The 15,513-nt window shown below is 42.3% G+C and overlaps 1 protein-coding gene across 2 annotated transcripts in view; it reads right to left on the bottom strand.

Annotated features, from left to right (window-relative positions):
• Positions 1 to 15,513, bottom strand: part of Dock11 (dedicator of cytokinesis 11) — a 186,737-nt gene that overhangs the window by 87,726 nt on the left and 83,498 nt on the right. For both annotated transcript variants that reach the window (XM_087903042.1, XM_087903043.1), the window contains exons 13-20: positions 14,989 to 15,111; positions 13,622 to 13,704; positions 10,749 to 10,871; positions 10,484 to 10,560; positions 8,518 to 8,702; positions 8,365 to 8,430; positions 6,272 to 6,364; positions 3,414 to 3,537 (exon numbers count right to left, since the gene is read on the bottom strand). In XM_087903042.1, coding sequence (XP_087759168.1) covers positions 3,414 to 3,537; positions 6,272 to 6,364; positions 8,365 to 8,430; positions 8,518 to 8,702; positions 10,484 to 10,560; positions 10,749 to 10,871; positions 13,622 to 13,704; positions 14,989 to 15,111 — 874 coding nt within the window. The remainder of the gene's footprint in view (positions 1 to 3,413; positions 3,538 to 6,271; positions 6,365 to 8,364; positions 8,431 to 8,517; positions 8,703 to 10,483; positions 10,561 to 10,748; positions 10,872 to 13,621; positions 13,705 to 14,988; positions 15,112 to 15,513) is intronic.

Raw genomic sequence — 15,513 nt, 5'->3', positions numbered from 1 at the left:
CTGCGGCTTGAATTATCAGAGCATGGCCAAGTGTGTCCCTTGCTTGAAACTCATAGGCAGCCGTTGGAAGCTGTGAAGATATTCTATCAAGCATGCCATCTGGCAGAGAGGTAGGAAGCCACTTAAAGGGGGGACAGTTAGAATTGATGCGTGGCATGAAGAATCACCACCTCATGCTTCGCTGAACATCTTGCCCATTTCTGTCTAGAATTTGGATGAGGAAACTACAATTTATTACTCTGGAGGAGAGTACTTGCATGGATTCTCATAGTTCTGCTTTGACGTCATCTCTCCAGGCTTCTGCTCTAAACTAAGTGTGGTTTCAGTGAGGATCCTTAATAGTCAGTCCCGCTGCCTGGTGGTATCCCTCGGGGAGCTCACTTGTCCCCAAGATACTGGTGTATCTTCTTTTTGATTACCTAATATTGAAAGTTCAGATAGTTGCCAGGTACAATAAATACACAGTCATCCCTTGAAATCTGCAGGAGGCTGACTGGTCAAAGATCACTCCAGAAACACTAAAATTCGTGCATGCTTGATTCACCTATGTAAAATGGCATCATATTTACATCCCTACACACACCCTCCTGTATATGTCAAAGCATTGCCTGATTACATATACTATCTACTGGAATGTAAATGCTATGGAAATAATCGTTTTACTCCCCTGATTAGTGGACAAAAACAAGGAGGGGGAAGCCTATTTGCATTTAATATAAATGCAATTTTTTGGAATTTTGAGACAGGGTCTCTCTATATATAGTCCTGGCTATCCTGGAACTATCTATGTAAACTAAGCTGGACTCACACTCAGAGATTCACCTGCCTCTGCCTCCCAAGTGTTGGGATTAAAGGCGTGTGCCACCACATCCAGTTTCAGATGCAATTTTGTATTTGGTTTTTGTTTTTCAAGACAAGGTTTCTCTGCATAGCCCTAACTGTCCTGGCACTCGCTCTGTAGACCAGGCTGGCCTCGAACTCAAAAAGATCCGCCTGCCTCTACCTCTTGAATGCTGGGCTTAAAGGTGTGCTCCACCAACGCCCAGCTTTCAGATGCAATTTTTAAAAATAGCATTTACAGGGACCAGGAGACCACTCAATAGGTAAAGGGTTTGCCATGCGAACCTGAAGACATGAGTTCGGTCCTTAGAATGATCATTAAAAAAAGCCAAATGTGGTGATGGATAATTCCCAGCTCCTGATGGTACTGTAGGGAAGTGGATTCCTAGGGCTTGCAGGCCAGTGAGAAATCCTGTCTCAATGAGGCCTGGGTGGCACCTAAGGAACCACAGTGAGGATAGTCTTCTGGCCTAGTCATGCATGTATGTATGCATGTATTCACAATGAAAATATATGCACATATAAAGTAATATTTTTAATCCACAGATGGTTGAACGTATTCATAAGGAACCAACAGAGATACTGACAGCAAGGATTTAAACTTTTTCTTCCTTTTTTTTTCTTTAAAGACAGGAACACACTCTATAGCATAGGTTAGGATTAAGCTTATGGCAATCCTCCTGCCTCAGCCTCCTGAGTGCTGCAATTACAGATATGAACCTAAACACTTGACTTTCCTTTTCTTTAATTCTCCTTTATTCTTCCTTCCTGATATGGTCATAGTGTAACCTCTATTCTTCCTTCCTTCTTTCTTCTCTAACTCATACTGCCCTTCACTTCGCTTCCTGGCCCATGTTCCTCCAAAACAGCTCAGACTGGTTTAAATAACCCTTCCATACTCCCACGCCTGTTACAAAGAAAGTCAAATTCACAGCCTGGCCTTCAATGCTTTCCACAGTGCTTTTCAATCAGGCATCCTGTGGTCCCCCACTCAGCATCCTGGGCGCTAATGTTTGCCAAGTACTTACAGTGTAGTTTTCTGTCCATACCCTTTATTACTCTGACTCTGTAAAAGCTGTCCCTCGATCCCAGACTGCCCCACCTTCTCGCCATCATAGCATTGCCAAGCTCAATCCCAGCCTTTAAGACTGTATTCAAATACTGTCTCCTAAAAGCCTCCCCTTAGTCCCAGCCACTTGTCCTTCCACTAGCTGAACAACTCACTCCTCTGTGCTCACGTATCACAACGTTCTCAGTGCTCACTGTTATCTGTCTTGTACTAGATTGACCTGTCTACATAAAACCCATGTAGTTAACTAGATGAGATGCTCAATGAAGAGATGCGCTGACCTGTTTGGTTTCTCTATCAACATAAGATGGAGGCATTTGGAAAGAAAGACCCTCAATTGTGAAAACACCTCCGTCAGACTGACCTTTAGGCAAGTCTGTCGGGCCTTTTCATGATTAATGATTGATAGGGAAGAGTGCCAGCGCATTGTGGACCGTCCCATGCCTGGGCAGACGGTCCTGAGTTATATAAGTAAGCAGGCCGAGCACGCCGTAAGGAGCCAGCTGGTAAGCAGCACTGCAGTGTGGTCTCCGCTTTGGTTCCTGTGCCCAGATTCCTGCTCTGAGTTCTTGTCCTGACGTCCCTTCATAATGGACTACAAATTGCAAAACTGAAATAAACCCTTTCCTCCTCAAGTTGCTTTGTGATTATAGTGTTTTCACATCAATACAAACCTGAACACTAGATTAGATTTTTTTCACTGCATTCTCTATAGTGTTTACTAATATAGGTCACAGAAAAAAAAATATGCAGAACTATTTGGTGAGTGGATACATCCCGAGGCACTGACACTGACAAAGCGGAAGTGGCACCGGCTACGCTCACGGTCCTTGGATGTTCTAAAGCTGTCTTCCACTGGTTTATTTAAAGCCTTCGTGACATGGGATCACAACTGGTGCCTCGACGCTAAAGCTTATTTAACTTCATTAAATCTGTTCTCATTAGCAACAGGCAGTCCCTAATCTCCCTCCAGCTCACAGATGTCCCTGGCTCCGGGCTCTCTTTTCTCTTCCACAATAAGCATAACTGGAAAATTCTAGTTGCAGGGCAATTCTGCATGAAACAAATAACAACACTGTATCATAATATGTGTTTCTCCCTGAGAGCAGCGTTATCACTTTATGTTGCTTAATGGAGTCTGGCTGTGCTGATGAGCATTTGGACAAAGCTATTTAATACACACGATAATAAAATCAACATATAATTTGTCTTTTGCCAATGAACTGTTCTCAGATGAAGCCTGTGCTGTTGCCCAGGTTGGCCTTTGAACTCCTGGGCTCAAGTAATCCTCAGCTCTTAGCCTCTTGAGCAGTTGAGACTACAGGTATACACAAGGTACATGGCTTAGCAACAAACTTTATAACTCAGACATGTACTTTTTGGTCAAGGAGTGCAGTAGTCGAGAGCTTGAGGAGAAGATTTCTATCCTACAGAAAGAACATATGACCCTGGGTTTGCTCCCCAACACCACAGTAAACAAATAAATAAATAGCAGCACACATACCTGGAGTTTCCACTGTGTCCTGCTTTTTGGTTGTTCCTTTGGTGTTGATTTCACAGCTTACATGATAAAAAGTAAAAAGCAAATGATGTTTTTGATGCAGGTGAATGGGAAGCTCAATTTTGATCTGAAAAGAGAGGGAAATGACATAGGACATTTTGTTTTGCTTTGCCTTCCTTGTCAGGTTGGACTGGCAGACATGTAGGCCAGTTTCACCATACTGTTCCAAAACACTCTCTGAAGGACAAGCCCAGTGGCCAAATAGCGGGTATCATTTCAATTATACTTCAAATATTTTTCTGGTTGGTTTCAGTTTGACAGCAGGACTCTTTCTGGGTTGTGGGGATTTAATACTTTTGTTGACATAACACTTTATTTCTGCATAGTTCACTGGAGTCTCCCAGTTTCAACTTTACAGCATGATTTTCTAAAGTACTAGATTAAAAAAAAATCTTTACACCCAAAGATGCTGTAACCCAGTGCAATCCATTTCAAATGAGTTCTAAATTTGCAAAGCTACATTTGCCTAATTCATTGTTCCTCTGTGCATGGAAAAAGAAACCTTACAAATAATGTGCCAATACCATGGCATTAGAGTACCCACAAATCAAAGTTCACAAAAAAAAATTCTCTAGAAAAAAAAATTTTTCTTTCTTCCCTTTTTTTTCTTTTTCTTTCTTTTTGTCTTTTTTTCTTGGTTTTCAAGATGGGGTTTCTCTGTGTAAAAGCCCTGGCTGTCCTAAAACATGCTGGTTAGATCAGGCTGGATTCGAACTCACAGAAATCCACCTGCCTCTGCTTCCTGAGTGCTGGAATTAAAGGCACGTGCCACCAGCACCTGGCTAGTAACTTTATTCTTGAAAAAACAACAAGAAGTCAATATGACTCAAAAACTTAGGTTCAAAAGATGTTTATAAGAAACTGAATTTCTAATTAGAAACCAATTTCATGCTTCAACCTCCTATTAGCAATTAAGAGACAAATTAAAAATTTAAATGATTTGCCACACATGCCTATACACATGAAAGTAACTGTTCTCTGTCTTTCCTAGTCAATATCTAAAGAATGAATGAAAAAGTCTATTATTTTAGACATTCTAAAAACATACCTAATTTACTACGTGATATAGCTCTTTTCACTGGCTATAGAGCTACATATAAGAAACAGCATGTTGATAGACATTTGGTCCAATGATAGTACATTTAAGGCATGGCTTGGAGTAGTATCACCAAAGTCTGTTACAGATATACTTCATTACAGAACATGCCTATTCACAGTATCCAGGCCATCTGGGCATCTAATGCTCTACTGCACATAAACATGGACATGATCTCCCCCTGGGTAGCAAAAGTGCAAGGCACTACTAATTCCTTCCCCACCCCCAAAGGAACCAGAGAAAGTACATTGAAAAAAGAATGAGTGACGTCCAAGGCTGGGGCAGGAGGGTTCATACGGGAGCAGGTGGATAGGGAGAAATCCCGACAGCAGAAGGGACAATTCAGACTAAGCCAAGAATGGAGACTCTAGGGCCCAGGCAGACAGGAGCATCTGGCCCAGGATGCCCATTCAGGTCACATGCAAACACTAGAAATCAAAAGCAGTCTGCAGGTTTGGATAAGCAAATACGTAGAGGCTGCGAGAGAGGCACACTGGACAATTGAAAGAGATACAGAGGCAGAGAAGCAGCAAGCAAGAAAGAGCCAGAGAAATTAGAAGGGAATATTGCAACACTCCCCTTTATTCCGGTGAGGTAGGCAGAGCAGCCAGTGGGATTGGGGAACTCAGCTGTGCAGCTTTGCCAATCCTACGCTTCACATACAGGCAAGCTGCCCCTTACCACTTAAAACCATAAGGAAAGAGCCAGACGTGCCCTTAGAAAAGCCAGTCTGGATTTACTTAATTTATCTATTTAACTTTGTTTTTAAATTAGCACTTGAAGTATTAAGTTTCATTATGGCATTTTCAAAGACAATTTTTCTACAGTTTCTCCTGCTTCCACGGAGTCCCTGCTTCCCCCTACCCCCCCCCCCCACTCTTTAAGCCTCATTTCTACTTCATTGACAGGCTTCTCTATTGCCCCTCCACCTTTCCTTTCCCTCAACACCTTTCCTCTCTCCTGGTGGTCTCATTTCTGGCTTCGTAGTCTACACCCACATTTATTTAGTTAAGTAATTTCTTAATTTCTGGCCCTGAGGTTTGAACCCAGAGCCGTGTGCATACTAGACAAGTTCTCAACCTGAGAACTACACCTCCAGATCTCTTTTCACTAATGTTCTAGATATATTTTCCTGTAGCCCAGGCCAGCCTCAAACTTGTTACGTCCTTGAGAATGACCCTGAGTTTCTGATCCTCCTGCTTCAGCCTCTTGAATGTTGGGATTACAGGTAAGTAGCCATGCCTGGCTTGTATTTACCTTTTAATGTTTATTTGAGATACACTCCCATTAAGCAGCTCAAGCAAACCTCGAACTTGCAACGCTCCAGATCAGCCAGGATTACAGGCCTACAGCACCAGGCCTGTCTCTGGATTTCTTATTTGGAAACTGAGGAAATGAAGAGCCCCAAAGAGAAAGTGTTGGCATAGAGCCAGTCTGATGACAGTATGGAGGGCCAGAATGCCAGCTCCACTTTGAGACCTATGTCCCATTTTTTCACAACTCAGAGAAGCCTTTAAAATGATGACTATATCTTTCACTGTCATCATAGGACACCATGAAGGCAGAACCCTGCCCCCCGCCTTTGGACGTAACATTTTCTATTTTCATTCAGGGATTGCAAGGACAGATGAATGGTTTGAAATATTTTTTTAAAAAAAAAAATCATTAGTAAGGGCTGCTGTAAATACTGAAATGATGTTTTTACCTCATCATAGAACTCTGGATTTTGGTTGTGATGTGAGACCACAGCATAGGCATTTGTGGTAAAAACAGATCCAGCGGGTTTTCCATAAATGCACTGCAAACGAAGGAAACAGAGTCACTCCTAAGCCAGGTCTTTAAACAAGGTGCTACAGACCCACACACATTTAGAGACAGTACGAGTCGGGGGTCATGGCCAAGTTTACTCAGCTGCCATCCTGAACCTGTAAGTGTTCCAGCATTTATATGGTCACTTCAGATCCACCCCAGACAGTGCTCAACTCAGCTATGGAATGCTTTCAATGTCTGGCCATCAGAGAAATGAATTCGCAACTAGCCGACAATGATAAGCCACGTAGCACTTCTCCTTTAGAAGAGAGACCTTCTCTGTAACATTTCTGGCTCTTCGCTTAGAGAGTGTAATATGACAGACAGATGAACCTTAGTCAGCAAGAGTTTCTGGACACTCCTTGTTCAGGGGTAAAAAGGTGTTTTTAAAACTGAACAACCTAAAAATAAAAAAAAATCAAATATCTATTAAGCTTCAGACAAGCTTACTGTTCTCTTGCATTCTAAAGCCTTCCTTTGGGAGGCAAGGGTTCACTATATGCAGCACTGGTTGGCCTGGAACTCACAGGCATATCACCAACTCATGGAGATCTGCATGCATCCCTGCCTCCTGCCTCCGGCTCTGGCTCTCAAGTGCTGGAATGAAAGGTGTGCCCAGCTTCTTTTTACACTGTTTAAAGTGACATTTTATGAGGCGCAGTTTTTGTTTTCAAACTCACTCATTTTCTGGTATTAGACGTAAGGCTTTCTACGGTTCCTTGGCATGTTCCCATTTCACGTCACTCTGATGTTCTTTTACCTCCACTGACCCAATAAGCCGAAGGATGAACATCAAGCCAGCATGCCAAGTGACTAACTGCTTTACCTTTACTCTGGAGTGAGCCTCTAGGCCAGCTAGGAAATGAGTTGAGACTTCATGAGTACACAGCCAGTTCTCCCGAAATACAGTTATCAGGGCATTTTCTAAGAACTAGCAAGAAGTAACGAAAGGGTTTCTGAAGTACATCAAAGGATGCTGCTGGAAAGAAAGGGAACTGGTTGTCCTCATTTCTAGTGAAGAGACAAACAGAGGGAGAAAAGAATCTGCTGTGTTTGAGCCAGCTAATCGTTCATTGCATTTAATGTCCTCTTTGAGAAGGGGGGTTCCTTTCAAACATAGGGAGAATACAGTAATCAGCAATGTAGTTGGGAGTGCATGGGTAGTTTCCTCTAGTGGGTTTGAGTGTCTCATCCATTTGGCTGACTAAGGTTAGAAGTGAGGAACCAGACACACACTTGCTGATGGCTACACGCTTTTGGGGTTGGATCACTAGGTTTGAAAAGAAAAAGTTCCTAGCGAAACCACAGAGACACTGCCTGCTGCCGGGCATCCAGGGCTGCACTGAACGCCACTGAGACTCGGCCTTACAGAGATCACAGATGTAAGTTTGGAAGTAACTGTTTGGCCAGTCGTGGAGCAGAAGTCCTAGCTCTCAAATCAAAGCCATCATGCTGTGTGTCTGTCAGCTCAAAAAGTCTCTTCAGGCTTCAAAGAGAAAGGCGTTAAAGGTCTCCTAATGGTGGCACTATAAGGTCCCCTGAAGGGAACATTAGAAACTATCGAGTCATTTTTAAAAATGATCTTGTGATTAGGCCACAGAGCGATGAAAAGTCAAGTGAAGCAAATGTTAAAACTGAATAAGTCAACCTGTCTACTCTCCCCTCTTTCAAAATGCAATCCAGGGCCTTGTGCATGCTAAGCAAGCACCCTACTACAGAGCAATACCACCATATAGATAAACATCCGCAGTCCAAAGTTACCCATCTTCCCGGCCTTACATCCTCCCCGCTTTGTGATATCTGACCATTTCACCAAACTCTTTAGTGCACACGTAACAGTAGAAAATGCAATATTACCTTTGTCACTCTAGCACACGTTCTTGTTGAAATCTACAGACATGAAACTCACAGCACGAAACCATCACGCACTCAGATTTTCATCCCTACAATCGCCTCCCGAAAGACACACTGCTCAGCAGCAGAACAAACCTTTAGCGCTGATGCGTCACTGTCATCTGAATCCCGGAACTCCACACAGACGGCAATGTTCCTGGCCTACAACCATGAAACAGCCAAAGTGAGTCACACAGCGAGTCGATGACAAACAGCACTGCAGATGCCAAGAATGTATGGTGTCCTTACCTTGGCAAACGATTTCTGGCTGTCGTACTTCAATTGTAAGGGATAGACATACAGATGGTTTTTGTAAATAGTGAACGGATAGCAATATTTTGTCATTTCTGGCACAAACTCTTCAACCTCCACAGTAATATTTTGACAGTTCTTTTCAAAGGGCTTCAGGGGCACATATGAAGAGGTAATACAATCTACGGTAGGAAAAAAGTAAGCAGGCGGAGCACATGTAATTCAACAGTCACTAACACATTCCCGCATTTGCGAAAATATACGTGTTTGCAAAAAACGATTTCAAAACAGAATTCTTAGTTGGTGACAAAAAGTCAACTAACTCTAAGATGCAGAAGAGGACAGAGTGGAGCACTGAGTTTAGTTTAAGAGGACCTTCATGCCAGACATGACTTGCTACTTCACTCTCAACATCTAATGACTTGCCAAATATAACACATCATAATTTTGATAAATTTAAACTCTCAAAGAAACTCACTGCGTTTTCCCTCCTGCGGCTGCAATTTTAGCTTTCGCTGCAAAGTTTTTATTGGTATCGGGGAAAGCAATGAGAGTAAATTTATGCTTCCAATTAGCTCATGGAGAGACACTTTTAAAAAGCTAACTCAGTGCAGGTGCAAAGTTTCACTAAGGAAATAATGGGAGCCTTTTGAAATTCTAGACCTTACGATGTGCTACCAATAATACAATAAAAGCCACAGAGTATTTGTGCAGTTTAGCCACATGTGTTTGTGACCCTGCCACTGTAGTAAAGGTTATGAGCAATGCGTAGGGCTGGGACACTGTCTTTATTGTAGACAGAGAGCCATGTGGACGGACAAAGGCCCGGGCTAAAGTGGGCCTAAGACAGCATTCTGGTTGCACTTTTTGTTCTGATTACTAAGGCAATACATACTAATAACAGAACTTCTGGAGGCAACAGAACAGAAGTTCACAATAGTAATCGGTCATTCCACCACCCACAGATAACTAGCGTGGCCATGTGAGTGTGGAGTCCTTTACTCTTCTTTCTGGGCACATTCTCCATAGCAAAATGAAAACCCTATGGGATGTGTACAACTAAATCTTGATTACTTAGACTTTATCTGATATCTCATTTTACAAATTATGAGCACTAATTTGAAACACTGCATCAAGTTTTATGGTACTGGTGTGCCATAAATGCTTGACGCACACTGACAATCTTGATGCTATTAATTTCCAAGTTCCCTCTAATGCAAAGAATGCTGCAACAAACATCTATATGCATATGCATAAACGCCTGCCCATATTCCAATAATTGAAGATTTGTCTCATCATTTATTTGTGTATGTGTATACATGCAGGTGTGCATGTATCTGTGTGTATACACATATACACATGTGTTCAGATGCCCAGAGAGGTCAAGTTGTCAGATTTCCTGAAGCTGGAGCTACAAGTGGTTGTGAGCAGTCAGATGTGGATGCTGGGACCTAACGTGGGGTCCTCTGCAAGAGTAGCAAGTGCTCCTAACTACTGGGCCATCTCCCCATTCCCCTCAATGATTTTTTAATGAAAAATAATCTATTTCCCTGTTACGTGCTTTAAAATGCACACTGACTATTGCTCCTTGTGTACAATCCTTTAGTGGTTTCTCAGTGTACTTAAAATAAAATGCAAATCTAAGGTGTTAACACAGTCTATACAATTCTTCGTATTCTTTCTGCTTCCACTTCCTGTTCCATTGTTTCCACCACATCCTACCACGGAGTCGCACCGGCTTCCTCCCTATTCATACAAATTAAGTTTTGTACGGACCTTTACAATATATAGGATGCCCTCAGTTTGCAATGTGTGACCCCAAACATCCTCTGCTAGCAAGCTCCTTCCCTTGTGGGTTAGGGCAGCCCTAGGAAATTAAGACACTGCAAACCTGCAGTAAACTATTGATAAATACTCAAGCTCCAATTACAACTGTCAATGTTTATTTGCGGTACATTCTTACTTGGTAAATCTACAGGAACACATTCGACTGTGATGTTCAGCTGTCCAGGGATAATCTGCAATTTCGTCTTTTCTGGCCTAGGTATAAAGCAAGAATATTTTAGGGCTAAAAATGATGATTTTAAATGCACTAGCTACGCGAGATCCAACTCAAATTGTTAAGCATTCAGTTCTGTCCGCATATAACTCAAACTCCCATTCATTCCTTTAAGGAATCAATAACTCATGCATTCTATTCATTTAGCACAGTAATATCACACACTTACTTCCTGTATTCTGATAGCAGCTTGAGAATGTCTTCGTTTGAAAGCTTGCTACTGTCTTGCTTGTACAAAGGGGAAAATCTCCCGTCCAGATCCAGAGAGCCCTGAATGTCTTTGAAAACGGGTCTAGAAGAGCAGTACAAGAGCTTTTTAGACAAAGTCTGAAGTGCCAATAAATTCAACGAGTACTAGCGAGAACAGAAAACTGTGAGAGCGTTGCTGGCTCTCACCAAGGGAAGTACCCAGCACCGACGCTACAGCAATGCTGTTCGGCTTCCAGGCATGGCTCCATGTGGTACCTGGATGTGCCTAACAGATTCACTGGCTGCAGCTCCACACTGGTAATAAATCAGAAATTCATCAACTAGTAAAGGAGGGAATACACTGGTGTATTACACAGCGGAATGCCACCCAAAATACTTAAAAGGAATTCCACACAACATGGAGGAACCCCAAAAATGCACTGAGCATAAGGAACCAACCCCAAGAGTATATGCTGCCGGATTCCACTTTTATGATGAGCTCAGAACAGATAAAATTTTATCTACTGTGACAATCAGCTGGGTGGTTGCCTGGGCAGGTGGGGGTGCAATGGTGACTGGACAGGTCCATGAAGAACCTTTCTAGGGAGAAAAATTCCTTATATACCTTATCGGTCATGGTTAAAGTGGTCGTTACATTTGTGAACATTTATTAAGGTGGATTTTTTGTTGTTGTTGTTGTTTTTGAGACAGGGTTTCTCTGTAGCTTGAAACCTATCCTGGCAATGAGTTCTTGTAGACCAATCTGGCACTGAACTCACAGAGGTCTGCCTGTTTCTATGCCTCGCGAGTGCTGGTACTAAAGGCGTGAGCCACCACTGCCTGGCTTTAAGGTGGATTCTTAAAATGTATCTTATCAAAAGTGATGTTTCATCACCATAAACTGATAAAACTTACACTGAATCTTAGTCCTGGATACTAATTCTTGTAGACTAGGCTGGCCCGAACTCACAGAGATCTGCCTGTCTCCCTCCACCTCCTGAGTGCTGGGATTAAAGGCGTGCGCCACCGCACCCCGCCTCTTCTACCATTTTACGCAGCCGGTTTCCTATTACAACGGAAAGCAATATACAAGCACCTAATGCACTGTTAGTAATATAGGAAGTAGGATGTAGCAATAGCCAGAACCCCGATTCTCCTCAGCAGAGCCCACTGCTCCCACTTTAAAGCATTTCTTTCTGGTAACAGGGGTTTGTCATACACTTTTGAAACGCTCTGGACAAACCTTCAGAGTAAATTCCTGCTACTGCTGCTGATGGAAACATTCCAGGAAGGAGAAAATAGCAGAATTCCTCACCGGAACTGGGCACCGGGGTTTCTCTCTGAAACTTTCAGAATTAGTTTTCTCAAGTGGCCAAGCAGCATCAAGCAGTCCCTGTAACTGTCTGGGAGCAGGAGAATACCACAGTGGTCTGGGGTTAGTGCTAACACTGGGTAGCCCCATAGCCTGATCTCTACTCTGTCACAAGCGGTAGGACCTAGGCACAGGTTTCGTTTGCTTTTTCCTTTCCTTCTGGGTCTCTATGTCCTTATCTCAGAGATCGGGGAATGGAACCTGTCTCTTAAAAAAAATAAACATTAGACCAGGCGTGGCAGTGCACCTGTACAATCCCCTTCGTTCCGAAGTCAGAGGCGTAAACTGGGCTGCAAGTTCAAGGCTAGACTGGTTAACAATAGTGAGCTCTAGGCTAAGCAAAGTTACACTGCAAAACCGTATTTCCAAAAATAAATAAATAAACAAAATATGTATTAAGTTCTTAGATTGGTGTATTCTGAACAGAGTTTCTGTATTCTGAACAGAGTATTAATAATAAGCAGTAGTAGCAACAGTTATGAACTTTTAAGGTAGAAACATTATAAGTAATTGTATGTCTATATTTATAAGCCATACTTTACTTCTAGGATGGCAACACTCATTAGTTTTTGCCATTCACCTATCCTTGGCAATCATTTGCTTCAACCAGTATATAAAACAAGGAAAATAGTGCCTCCTCATCTGTGAGCACACGAAACATTTCGAGATCCTTCCCCCAAATGAAATGGTTATAAATAGTGAGAGAAGAGTTGATTCACTTCGAATCTCCTACCTCGTGCTCCTTCCCAGCACACAGTGAACATAATTGATTGAATTATTCAGAACATGGTGCCCTTTCCCAAGAACTCCCAGTCAGTTGTACAGGCTGTACCACAAACAAGCTGATGAATTTACACTTTGAAGTGCGGATAAGCAAAAAACAGGCTTCAAGTCCTCATTGCCTGAAGATTTGCAAGATTTGGATGAACTACCTTCATAAACAACAATAACATAAGAATCATAGAAAACGTATGCTTCTACGTCCACTGTTGCCAAAGGGTTGGCTGAACTTGTCACCAGGAAAAAGAGACATCTATTAATTATAAGCTTGCACTTCATGGCTGCATTCTTTGTCATCGAATATTCAGCACATATCCCAGAATGATTCTATGATAATTTGTAAAGCCATAAACTCAGTCAACACTGAAAAACTGGACATATTGTACACAATTCATTATACATTTCAGTTCTCTCGGGGAAGACTCTATCATTTTAGCAATGAGCTGTATGAAAATATAAGATTAAGTAGTATTCATCGGATTAACCCAAGCCAAAAACAATTCCCTAAAGCAAGAGTGCATAAACGCAAGAGGGGTTTGGAAGGATTCTTGAAAGCATGGGAAGTTCTAAAGAAAGGCTTTACATCCCAAGTGCCCCAAGCCACAGCTGGCCTGCCAGAAATAGACCACTGGTAAGGACACTGGTCCCCAACTTCACAGACAACGGAAAATAAGAAGGGTCAGGATTTGGTTTCCACGAACCTGGCAGCCCAAGCAAAGGGCATTCTGTATTGTCCGAGGCGACTACACACTTGCTTAGCTGTCCTGTGTACCTTCTGGGCTGTCTATGGGTAGAAGGAAGAAGATGAGTGTGGATTTGTTCAATCTGCCACGGATTCACCCCAAAACTTCCCTAAAGTCATCATTATAAAACACCAAAATCTAGAAAGAAATATCTATAAATAAATACAATATTAAAATATAATATATTCCCACTACACATTTTCCAAGACTAAAGTATCTCTTTTAAAATTCTGTTGGTGGTGGTGGGGAGGTGTGGTAGCCAGTAACTGGAGATCAAACCCAGAGCCTTTCACTCTATGACTGAGCCAAATCCCTAACCAAAAAGTAATTCTTTTTGGTATGTTGTTTTCTCCACAGAACACAGACTAGAAAGATGCAGGGATCCTTTGCACCACGGCCCTGGGCAGGCAGCACTTTGGGCGGTATTAACAAGTATTTCCTTCCACGCTGCCGGCAGATCCTCATTATTCACGGAAGAAGTTTGTTCTAGCTACAGTTGACCTTTTTACTCCCAAGATAAGGCGCAAGTGACAAGAGTCAATGCAATCAGTCTCATGTGGGCAGCAGCTGCTGTTTGAACAAGCAATGAGAGATGGCAAAGGCGATAAGCTGTCTATAAGGCCTAAATAGACTGTGAAGCATGGGCTGGATGCTTATCCCTAGGGATACAAAATGCTAGAGGCTTTTGTGTACATTGCAAAGTGTTTCACCCACAAATTAGTCATGTCTCCTCAGCATCTTCTACTTAATAAATATTATTCGAATACAACAAAATGTAACATACAGTAGATTGATGGGCTCTTAAATACACAATAACTGGGGTGCTATGAATGAATTGTTCCACAGACACTTCTCTTCCCTAGGGCTCAGATTTCTTATTTATAGCATGAGAGGACATGATTCAATCAAACAGTTTCTAAACAATCAGATGCCAGGAGCTAGAGATTTTGATGACAAAAATGGCCATTTAAGAACATTCAGAAAAAAAAAACAATGAAAAATCCCCACCAAGTAATACGTCAGTACATCATGCAAGAAAGGAAGAAAGGAGTAACACTGAAAAAGTATAAAGGATGAAATGGACCACAACGGAGGGCAGCCCTTGGAAGTCAACACATTGATGGAAGTAAGTGCTCACTGTCTAGCCTCGTGGCATCACAGACAGGGGAGGATATAGGTACAGCTTCCTATAGCACACAACGTGAAAAGTCCTCAGAGAATATATTTTTTTTCATCAAAAAGTCACAGACAACGGCATTTAAAATACTGGTATAAGGTACGTTCTCTATTAAGCAGGAGTATTTACCAATGGTGTTTTAGAATACCTTTACTGGATCTGAGTTTTTGATGTAGGGTTCTGCACAGTGTGTGATGTTTCCCTGCAGCACCTTCTCAATTCTCACAACCAGAAAAATTTCAGGATGTGGATTCGTCACTGAGAAGATTCCCTGGGGAAGAATGGCTTCTGTTAGATATTTTTATGCAACATACATATGGCTGTTTGGCAACTGCTAGCTTGTAGTGTGACGAGTACAGAATGTTGATATTCAACATAGGAGCACGGCCAGGATTCTAGGGATAGGTACAACAGTTTTGTCATTTGGGGAACTTTTTGAGACAGGGTCTAGCTATGTTATAGCCCAGGCTAGGTTTGAACTCGAAACAACCCTCTTTCCCCTGTCACTTGAATGCTGGAACACTAGTATCCCAGGTCTGCGCCACCATGTTCGGAGGATAATACTGGCTGCTTCCAATGTATCTTCCCAAACGCAGTTCCTAGTTCCTTAGCTGCACCTGGGTTCAGTCCCTGACATACAAGACTCACTATGCTGCCAAGCTCCTTCTGTTTG

This window comes from Myodes glareolus, chromosome X, assembly GCF_982192425.1.
Source record: "Myodes glareolus chromosome X, mMyoGla1.1, whole genome shotgun sequence".
NCBI classification, from domain to species: Eukaryota; Metazoa; Chordata; class Mammalia; order Rodentia; family Cricetidae; genus Myodes; species Myodes glareolus.
This window is presented reverse-complemented; position numbering and strand designations above follow the sequence as displayed.